Here is a 12,117-nt window from a genome sequence, read left to right as displayed (position 1 = left end):
TAGATACAAAACAAACACATATGAGAAAGTATAATGTGATGACATATTAATGTCGAAATATTGAATTCCAACATGATGGTGTGCATTTCGATACTTGGAGTATTTATTATACTATCTTATTTGAGATTAATCAGTGGACGTTTCGGTTTTTGGAACACACATATATGTGGTAAATGTTGTATAGTACTAAGTAGAGAAAAAAATCAACTTGTCTGCAATTTCCTAGAAAAGCAACATGCTATCCAAATTTGTAGCACTTTGGTCATATTTCTTTACCTAAAAAACAAACAATTCTGTAGTTTTTATTATAATAGTTTTACACCCACACCTAATTGTATGAAGTACTATACTAACAGCTCAAGTCACTGATCAAAAATAAGAAAATCTGTTATTAGACAGATACACATATTCATGCATATTTCACAACCTGAACAGTTTCAAATCAGTTAATTTAAGCCTGCTAAAAGTTTAATGATAATTTTATGCATTAATATTTCACTGTTTTGGTAAAATGCGTTTGTGTTATATGCCTTTTAGCCATACATTAAAAGTAGAAAAGTTATTGTAAATAAAAAGAATTTTTCTGATACAATCCAAATCCTATATTTTGGAATTAACATACTTACAAGTACATTTTCAAATATCTAACCTACAGTAGGCCAGGTCTTACCACACTGCTGGTACTATTATTACAGTTCTTTTCTGGTCCCTGGAATATACACCCAACCTTCCAAACTTTACTCAATCTCATTTTTAACGTGTTGGGCAAGCTACCAAATTAAAATGTTTTATTCAATCAATATAAATTATGTACATATTTTCCTATTTGAGATTTTTGAGAAATTCAAAAATTGGTCAAATAGGTTCACCTGGTTTCCTATACCTGCCAATACCAATAGTTCGACAGAGAAATTTCAATGAAATAAACCAATACTCACTTTTTTTAATGAATTTTAATTTCTCCATGGAATTTAAAAATTGTTTTTTATTTAAAACAGTTACCATTTCAAAAATGAAGAATTATATGAGGAATTAATTTCATCTTTATTAAAAGCTACTCAACTTACAAATTAGGCAATTAAAATAGTAAATTCTATTTTTTAAAGATTATTATGGTCAATACCATTTCATTCAATCTTGAAAAATGTGTATTAAATAACTCAAACCAACTGACTAGAACCACACGTAGGATTTATGCCTTATTATAGATTTGAGATTGAACTGGTTCACCATTACTGCTCCTTTACAGTTGAACTATAATTCAGGGTTAAAGGATGGAAATTTAATAAGAGCAGCAGTAAATCTTGTTAAGAAGATACCAAGCTAATGAGGTCTTACTAATTTAAGCTCGTTACTCCAAATTACATACGGTGGAACAATGTTTCAGGTACTCAGAATATCAGTGAAAATAATAGTATTTTTGAAATATTTATTTTACTATTGGACAAAATAGTCACTGTATGCTAATTTAGTATAATATAATAATAAAAAAATAATTTTGTAATTTGAATGGTGTTCCAGTACTATTTCTATGGTATTGTAATCTGTAAAAATAATAGTATTTTTGAAATATTTATTTTACTGTTGGACAAAATATGCTAACTTAGTATATAATACAATATAATAATAATAATAAAAATTATTTTGCAATTTAAATTGTGTTCCAACTTCTATGGTGTTGGTACAGTTTCTAGAAGTTGAGAAAACCTTTATGAGTAAAAATAGAATGCTTTGGAAATGTGTCTTGATCAAAAGATGCTTGCCTTCAAATTCCAAGGTCCTGGGTTTAAATCTATGAAATAACAGGATTTTCTCTCAAAACAAAAAAACTCCACCATCTATGACTCGGTTTCTAGAGTATTTTTCATTCCTATAATTAGTTAGTGCACATACTGGTACGGAACTTTTAAAGTATGTTGTCATCACAATTTTGCAAAGCTTATGATATAGTTTGATGCATAATCCAGTTAATACATCTGACTAAATTTCTTATTTATTTATTATAAATTTACTTGTACTTGCTTCATTTTATTTAAAAATTGCAGTATCTCTAAGAAACATAATGCAAAACATGACTTAAATTTAATATATAACATCTCAACCATTTATAATACTGTCTAATGCAAATTGACAAGAGATCATTTTACTGTCGGAAATAATTTATTGTTTATTTATTGAATATGTTAAGAGAATGAATGCAATACTTTGCTAATTTGAAACAGTTTCTCATATCATAAAACATAGAAAACAACATAACAAAACTGAAACATAATTTCATTAAGGTTTTAGAGACAACAAAATTGTACAGAGAATATAACAGTTAAGAAATAATGAAATTTATATAGCTTTTCAGAGCAAAAATTGTTGTTAACATCTGAAAAATTAAATAAAAAAAGTATAATACAGGTCTCCCTCTAATTAAAGACCACTTTTCTGTGGTCCAAAATTAACAATTGTTTTTTATTTTTTATTATTCTAATTAGAGACCAAAGCTGCTAAAGACCATGAAAACCCCCGTCCCAAAAGTGGTCTTTAATTGGAGAGAGACCTGTATTAGTATTCTACTGTATCCTTGACAACACACCTTTTGGTTCTCAGCAAAAACAAATGCCGCTTCCATCGATTCAGAAATTGTTGCTAATTTGCATGTGCTCCAAAAATCGTGCTGAAACTTCCACTGTTCATGGCGCTTCATTCGAGACCCCATGTCTTCGAAATAAAATCGCTAAAATAATCCGAATTGGAAACCTCTCAATTTACAAGACTTCCAATGACCCCAGTCCAGATTCAACTGCATGAATGATCTATCCCTCGGCTAATTTAAATGTTTCTTCCTTCTTGTGATAAAAATCTCTACTCATTCGTTCAGGGTTTTATGCAGCAGTCCAATCACGTTGCAGCAGACTTGGATGGGATGCATACCGTATTATGATGAGTTTAAAGATAGCTATTTCTCCAAACTTTTTAAAAAGCTAACCCGGCCTCGAGCTCAATAGTTTCCTGTGTGATTACCGGACATGGAAGGAAACCGACCAATCAAGTTGCTTGACTGGAAGGAGGTATGGACTAACCACCCTAAACACGTACACATCTATATAAAGTACTGGTGGTAACCTAAGGCCTTCAAGACCTGTGCACCAATTTAGCGACAGGAAACTTTACATTTTAATGTGTGTTCAATGCGTGATTAGCCTCACAAATGTAATGTGTGTATTCTAATTCAAAAGTACAATGAATTATTTATTTTTTTTCTTCTTTTTTTTTTTCTAATCTCAGATGTAAAATATTTAAAAATACCTACAGTTAAATTAATAAATTAAATAAAATACATTTAAATATAGTTACATTTTGAGACATTGTTTAATGTAATGAAGAACAAGTAAATAGTACTGTGATTTAGAAATATATAGTATTACCATCTATATTGCTAAGAGTTCAGCAGGATTTTTAGGATGTCTTTTTTCATTGTTAAAAAAAAGATGCAATGTTAAAAAAAAAGATGCAAGGAGGAAGGGAACAGAAAACATGACCTATTTATTCCAAAATGTCCTCCTCTCCAAATGACTTTGAATTTAAGTATAATAAATGCAATTCTGTTACACATGGTTACTTACAGTAAGTAGAATTATACTATGGCTAATATAAGATCTATAAAACCCTGTCCAAAATCACTGTGTGTGCGCTGAACCGTAGAGATCTCTAGGTCCCCGGTTCAATTTCTACTGCTGCCTCTCCTTGTGTTTTAGCTAGAGGGCTGAAATACAAGTTACAATAGCGCACCGTCTTTCAGATGAGACGTTTAAGCCATTGGTCCTGTGTGCATTATGGCCCATGTGCAAGTTACAGAACGCAGTACACTCTTCGGAAAAGAGTCAGGGATTGTCTCCCGGTGTACTGCCCAATCACCACCAGAAGGACCCCACTGGCAATAAGTCTTCTTCTAGACTTTCTTGAACTATCCTTGGTGTTTACACTGAATAAATCCAATCCTAAGTACTGTATGTATCAATTTTATTGTATACGCTAAAAATAACCACATCATTCAATTAAATGTCCCCCCTCTCCCTCACTCCCATAAAGGCTGTGAGATGTTTATTCAAATAAATACAGCATTTTGAGCTATCATTTTTACAGAAAGTACTATTATGTACTGTATTAATTCAAATCTCCATAAAACTGTCAAGGTAAGCTAGATTAGTACAAGTTGGCACAAGCAAGTTCATCTGAACCTTATCTGATCTTATGCTCATGATCTCAACTACCGGCTCATTTTTTTTTTTTTTATACAAACTAATTACTGATAAATTTCATTTACTTATTTTTATAGTTTGAGCAAAGAAAAACAAATAATACAAAGTGATATTACAAATATAAAAAAAAATAACAGCACCTGCCACAGTCTGGGAGAGTCAAAATAGCCAAAGCTAATAGCAAAATATCTTCCCAAATTTTATAAAGATTCTCCATAGTTAACCAATATATTAGGATCTTGCATACTTTATGGGACGCAAGATTGTAATTTTCACATTTTCCTTTAGGATACTGTATGTCTGGATATTCCCTTCATTTTGTCCATTATTGTAGTAATTGCAAAATATTCCCTTAAAACCAAAAATTTCATTTTTCATCTAAAGTATACCATACGTAAACTTTTGGCGACTTTTGACTTGTTAAGTTTCCAAATGTAGTTATTAATAAACTATTCTAAAACTCTGTCCAGATTACCAAATTTTCTTCAACAAAAAAGATGTTGTATGCCCATATATAGTCATGATGTGCCTATATATGGTCATGATGTGATGTCATCATGACCATATTTAGGCATGTCACATGTTTTTGTCACAGCATTTGACAGTCTGGACAGGGCTTTTAAAAGTCTTCAAATGTCCTATCCTCCATAAGTAGAAACTCGTCATTGCTCATCAGCTATAGTTTTAACACACTGGTATGCCAACCCATAATCTTTCCCCACCCACTACCTTGCTCCACCCATAACCTTGCCCTACCCAAAGCCTGACCCAGTTATCTCAATCCATAATTATTACGTTTGACATCTGTGTTCAAAAATTCAATAATGAAGAATTGGAAAATGTAAATCACAAATTTGAAATAGGATGCTAAACTCTAAGTAAAATGATTTAAGGTTAGTAACAGAACCAGAAAACAGATGACTTGTTTTGTTGGAATAGCCAAGCCACACTATGTAACACTCAAATTTGAAATAAATAGAACCAGAAGAAAAATACATAAAGAATCTGACTTTTTGTAAAATGTCAAATTTGAAAAAGAATGCTAATAAATTTGGTAAAATGTTTAAAGATTTACATTTAACTCAAAAAAAAAAAAAAAAAAATACATACAGAAATTTGACCATTTTTTGTAGTTATATAATGTGAACTGTCAAATTTGAAATAGGAATGCTAATAATTTGATAAAATGTTTCAAGATAAATAGATAGGAAAAAAATAACTACAAACAATTTCTCCCTATAGGCAAACCCCATTTTTCCATATTTACAGTTTACATTGACAAATGCTCCAATGAGTTACTTGTACAGGATGACAAGAGGCAGAGGTTCAACTGGGATACATTTTCCAAGTAAAAGCATGAGTTGCAGCTAAGAAAATTTTGAAGAATTCATAAATTATTAACTCACTTATTCATAATTATCCACAATCACCTTCCAAAAAAAATATTGATTATGATTTAACCATTAAATAAAAATCTTTTATTGAATTTTGACTTATTTATTTAATAATATTTAAGTATGACAGAGTTCACAAATTTCAAAGAATCCCTGAATTATCAACTTAAAACACCATAATCCAAAAATCAACCTAATAATCCATAATCCTAAAAATTATAGCAAATACTGAAAAAACTGTCTTGTCAATGTCAGTTTTAGAAGAATGATCTAAGCGTCTCATTAAGACTACACAATTCAAAGAATTCCAGGGTATTTGAATTTATTATTCATAACAAATAAAAAGAAATAGGTAAGTAGTGAGGCCAAAAGAGGGTGTTTACATGTTTGTCTTGCTATTACATAAAGCATAAAGCAGTCAGTCGTGACGTCATCACTACAACTCCCAAGCCTATCCCCCACAGTCCACTAATTTTTCAATTAGTGGACACTTGGCTTGACTGTTTTTAGGTTCGTGTCCAAAAAAAAATATACTGTATTTCGTCACCGCCTTGCAGGCCCTCAGGAAATTTTTTAAAGCATTAAATCTAACCTTCGTATAATAATTTTCCTATAGCGTACTATGCTGAACTATACTTATTGCTTACTATGATAATGTTAAATTTCTTTTGGATAATATTGGAGAATTGCAAAAGATAGGGGTTCAAATCCAAGGTCAAATTTTGCTTTTGAGGAAAAACACTAAATTTTATTCATGTTATCCCGCAATACCAGGAGAACATAAACCATGACTGGATGCATCTATTTTATTTTTTATTTAATTTATCTGAATATAGGATAAAATTGGCGCACATTCATTTTAAAAATCCTGGATCCACCCTTCAATATGTGCTATTTTTGCATTTCAGGTAAGATGGCTAAAATGCAAGTTTAAGCACCTTTTGAATGATACGTTTAGGTCGTTGGTCCTCTGTACAATACGACCCATATAAACATTAAAGAATACAGTCGGAAAAGAGTAGGGGATTAGGTTGTTGTCCATCTGTGCAATATGGCTCATAGAAACATTTCGAAAAGAGCAGGAATAGTATCCCAATGAGGATGTACTGTCACATGAAGAATCCACAGAATAAAGCCTTCAGACTTATAGACTGGGTTATTCTTAGTGTTCCTCATTAAAAAAAATCTAAATCCAATTATTATCTATATTGTGCAATTAATATGTGGGACGGCTGGAACTATTAGCTCAAATACTATTCACCGCTTCTTCGACAAAACTCTTTCCAGGCAGCATGGTCCACTGCAATGTTTATAGTCAAGTAACAAGAAGGCACCATACTTCGGAAAGACGTAATAAATGGACAACATCCTAAATTCATAGTTCCAGGTAGAAATGTAATAACAGAAGACTATAAATTTCCTACACGTTAATCATGGGAAACATGTTTACGCTCCTGACTATCACGTGGTAAGGGGAAACTAATTACGCCAACTGAAACAAATTAGCATTCTGTCTCAATATTTCTGGCACTGTTGTTACTGAATCAAAAACGTTCCAATTGAAAATAGACTTAACAAGCATAGCCGAATGTTTTCTTCGAAAAAACAATCAATAACTTTTAAGATGTTTTTTATGGGCATGGTATTTCCATCCCCATACTGATGACTCTGTTAGAGATATTGACCTTTTCAGTTCCTGGTACATTAAATTCTTAGAAAAAAAGGGGAAATCTATAATTATTATGGTATCAGATGTCAAGTGCATGACAAAATGCAAGTCTTCATATTATATTAATATACTGCCATACAGTACATTAATATAAAGTGTGTGAATGATAAACTTTATGATATACAATAAGAAAAACCCTTTACAAAATTTAATTAAAAACTTGAATTGTTTAATTTAAACATACAAAATAAACATAATAAGATATAGGCCTACATTCAAATAATCTAGCATTCACTTGTTAGTAATTGTGCCACTTTTGTTTCAAAGTTTTGTTATAAGACAGTTTGTAAAGCCTGCTCTAAAGTCAAAAACGAACTGATAGTACCATAATCTATTGTCAAAGTTTGTTTTTCTATTTCAAATTAAAAAAAACAACTTATGACCTGCTTTTTAAAAAAAGTACGCTTTTGTTATAGAAAAAGATTTGCACTCAACTATAAAACATAAGCCTTCATTTAATGTATAATGATATAACAGACCTAAATTCAAAATTGTAAATAGCTTGTCATTCAATAATTACTTGGTATTATAGAGCTGATTTCTTTTTAATTCAAACATCATCTTTTACCTCAAAATGACATCTTCCATAGCTTATTGACCATTTTTCTGTCAGATTGTTTACTTCTATTTGTTCAATAAAATATATAAAGACGCCCTAAAATTTTAATTAAGAGTAAACTTTTTTTAGGACAGTAACCTTTCCAAAATTGCTCCGAACAACAACCATACACAGGCCAACTACAGGTGGGATCTGGGAAAAAACAGGTGGGATGAGATACAAGACAGGTGCTAACTATCTGTACACCTGGTTTCATAAAGTGTTAGGTTATTGCTTTGAGCAAAGTATATTTAAGTTTGTACATTAATTACAGTATAAATTATCTATGTTATCGTTGAAGTAAACATGCATCCACTACAAATAATAAAAGGTTTTAAGATTTCTAAGCTTTAAAATGAATGAAAATAATACATTTTATTAAAAATAAGAGACGTGGAGTAGAAAATCAGGAGTTAGCAATGATGCTAAACAAATCTTTGGCCTTATATCATCATCTTTAGGTCAATGCTGTCGACAGCACATGGTTTATTTCCATATTTAGTCAAATGGTTGTAAATTGCTGTTATGTACATGTTTGAAAGACTGAATAATGTAATTAAATTAAATAAAAAAGCCAGGCTCAGGCTCAGGCTCCAGCTCTGGAGGAAAAACATTTTTTGATATGTTGTACCACTGATTTTTCTAAGACACTTGAGGGATGTTTGAAAAAACAAACTGGGAAAGGTTTAATAAGACAGAGTTTTGGATTTCAAAATTGGGGGGAAAAGTGGGGAGGGGATAACCACTCACTTTTTCAGTCAAATGTAATCAGAGCAAGATGTGGCTAAAAGACCATCCTATGCAAGATATTCTTTCAAGATGAATGATATTTTACAGTAGGCCTACCTTGTATGTTTTAAGAAGATTTTCAAAACTTTTAATTGCCAAGCAAGATCTGCTTCCAGATGTTTTATAATTCATGAACCCATTGTCATAAGATATCCAGAGGAAAAGGAAGAGCACTATACTGTCACTAAAGTAGTATCTAATCATTCTATTCTAAGTGTTATCAACAATTAAACTCAAAATAGAAAATTACTATAAAATGTTCACAATTCACAATAAAAGCCAAAGTGAATGTTATTGAACAACATACTTCATATTTTTTAATAATAATAATGATAATTTGGATTTGTAAAGCGCAATTCTCATCTTCACTTAACTTGACATTTTTACGTTAGTTTAAATCAACTTTATCACAAAAATATTTTATTCTGATTATGTATTTCCTGAATATCTATTTGCTTTTATGAATACATTTATTATCATAGGGTAAGAATAAAATTAGAAAGAAAAAAAGGGTATTCCATCAATTATGACGATGTGCATCATCCAGCGACTAGACCAAGTACAAAATTTAACTTTTAAATCTACAAAGATAAAAGTTGATTATTGGGCAATACAAATTTTCTTATCTTCTACATTTTCTAAGATTATGTGGATACTACTTAAGATCATATTGAGGGGGTTGGGATACTTAACGTGAACTATTCAACCTGATCTTCCTCACTTCAATACAGTCCACATACAGTATCCTTCGCAAACAAAAGGTCTTATACTTAATAATAGAAGTGTTTCAGTTATATCCAAGCTTAATAGGCCCTTACTATCTGACTATGCTAGATTTTCATAGCCTGCACCAGGATTGTTCAGGGTAAGGAATGTAACTGTAACTGAAAAAGGAAACAATACCTTAGTTGAAGTTTTCCTATCGGTGATCCCTCTGAAGAAACCAGAAATCCAAAGACCAGATGAGAGCAGAATTTATTGTTATGAATAATCCATGCGATATGCATACATGGTGTGATTTGAACTTTTAAAGATATTCAAACAATGAATTTGAAGTAGCATAAAATAAATACCAAAATATAAGCATAAAAAATGTAATTAATTTGTGCAGAATTATTTAAACAAAACTAAATTCATTTGATCCGGTCAGCGCATGCAGTGGCAGAGCCAAAAAACTAGCTCTTAGTGGACCCCAATGGACCCCAGCATACTGCCCTATCGTCATGCGAACACCTGCGTGTGGAGGGCCTCAGGAGACAACTGTGCCGTCCTGATATCGCATGATTCACCATTGTATGTTCATTTACTCATATTTATTTAATTATTTTTATTTATATTTATTTATTTACTTATATATTTTTTCCTTTTCTTTCCCTTTTGACCACGACATATGAGTGTTGTACAACACATTATGCGAGTATACTCAACCGAGGTTATGCACAATAACGGAAGATGATGATGAGGATGATAAAAATAATGAGTGATGAAATGATAAAACAATAACCAATACAAATAATAATCATTTTTAAACACTGATAAAATGGTAACAGGAAATTATTAGATTTCTAACATCAAACTAGCACACCTGATTTTGTAATGCTATCTTGAAAGGTTCATGAAGGTACTACATTTTTAGCCATGAATGTTACATTTTTGTGGTGCTTGCCCTCAAATGCCATGGTCTTGAAGCTCAAATCCTAAAAACGTTGGTTTTAAAAATCACTTGAAACTATCATATTTTCTCTGAGGAACATTGTAAAATCTGGGTATAGAAATGATTCAGCAATGCATCTTAAAACAACCCCAAATTGCTGAGTTTCTGTAAATGCCACTTTCTTCATGACCTGGATCCCACCCAGGGTTTCATCCCTAGGCCCAGTTGACATCTGCAAAAAGCTGTCAGACCCTCCCTGTCATATAGAATTTCCCCATCCACTGTATACTTTGTGTATTCTTTTCTTTCTGAGCAACTAATTATAAAATTGAAAGATGACAAGCAACTTTTATGAAAGAAATAAGAGGACAGATATAAGTCATAACATTGACTCACAAACCAAGCTACTAGTAATGAAAATCATCTCTAATCCCTCACCGGAATAAGCACTTTGCACAATGAGGAACTGATCATCCTAAATAGGGACCAGATGAAGAAGGGTGCACTACTTATGATATCCAGGTTAAACCTGTTCTCATAGGTTACAGTATCATCAAACAATATGCTTTCATTGACCAATCAAGAATACTTTCACATTAACCATTGAAAAGATAGTTGCTAATAATAGAGAAGACATATTCAGTGCACCTCTTTCATCATCTTTATATATATATTTTTTTTACACAGAGTGCAATCAGACTTTAGAAGAGGCATCAAATCTAATGGTAGATACCCAAGGATTAATGCTCAACAATTAGTTAACATCCTAGAAAACTGGGCTGCTAATAGTGGCATGTATCTAATGAGAATAATAATTATTATTTATAAAGGAATATATATGTAAAATCTGAATATGCAATGTCTACAATATGTTATACCAAAGAACTTAAATAGCAGAAGAATGAGCTGCTCCGCGTATTTGCATTAAAATCGATGGAATATTTCGCCCTCCTGCGCTTGCAGTAAAATCTGAACATTTTACTAAGTGGAGAAACTAAAGGAAACAAGCGAACAAGAGCAGCGCCTTTATTATTTTTATATAGCGCCGCCGCGTGGTTGCAGTAAAATTGCTCTCCGTCTACCCACAATGCCTTTTGAATGGATGTTCCACTATATTGGAAGCTGCTCTATCTTCTGCTATTTATTATCTTTGGTTATACTGCCTGTTCATTCAATGGTAATAATAATAATTTGTTAGTTAATTAATAATTGTGAATAGTGAATGACAATATTTTTTATATATAGTTTATACATTTTTTATACGTTCAACTTTGACATCAATTTATCTGAGGAAATATTGATGTCCCTTTTTTATCGAAATATATATATTTACCAGTTTACTGTATGTGCTTTCGAATGTCTTAATAAATCCATAAATGAATGAAAACAAATGATAAACGTTGAGGGTGCAAGACAGCAACCGTTAACTACTATATATTTTTGATTAGTAAATTAATAAAAAATGATTATGCAAATTATATTCTAGATGCAACTGCCATAATGAAACATTAATCTAAGTCTTCATATTACATACATAGACGGTGTCATTATTTCTATCATCAGATCTAGTAAGAATTTCTTCTGGTTCATCAAGATTCATTCAAACAAAAATACCATACTATAAGAACAATTTAACTTTTTTAGTATGGTCAAAAATTCATGTAATTGTGCATTATTACATATTTTATAATTACCCTCCTCAA

General features: G+C 31.4%; 1 protein-coding gene across 7 annotated transcripts in view; it reads right to left on the bottom strand.

Annotated features, from left to right (window-relative positions):
* The window catches only part of LOC117121370 (kazrin-like), a 64,596-nt gene that overhangs the window by 35,345 nt on the left and 17,134 nt on the right, over positions 1 to 12,117 (bottom strand). The window contains exon 1 of one of the 7 annotated variants that reach the window (XM_033266552.1): positions 2,585 to 2,803. The exons of the other annotated variants lie outside the window; for them this stretch is intronic. Coding sequence (XP_033122443.1) covers positions 2,585 to 2,707 — 123 coding nt within the window. The 5' untranslated portion in view covers positions 2,708 to 2,803. Of the gene's footprint in view, positions 1 to 2,584; positions 2,804 to 12,117 lie in introns of those variants that run through there. 7 annotated transcript variants of the gene reach the window in all.

This window comes from Anneissia japonica, unplaced genomic scaffold (assembly GCF_011630105.1).
Source record: "Anneissia japonica isolate Jap-2015-1 unplaced genomic scaffold, ASM1163010v1 scaffold21_len1647178_cov195, whole genome shotgun sequence".
Taxonomy (NCBI): Eukaryota; Metazoa; Echinodermata; class Crinoidea; order Comatulida; family Comatulidae; genus Anneissia; species Anneissia japonica.
This window is presented reverse-complemented; position numbering and strand designations above follow the sequence as displayed.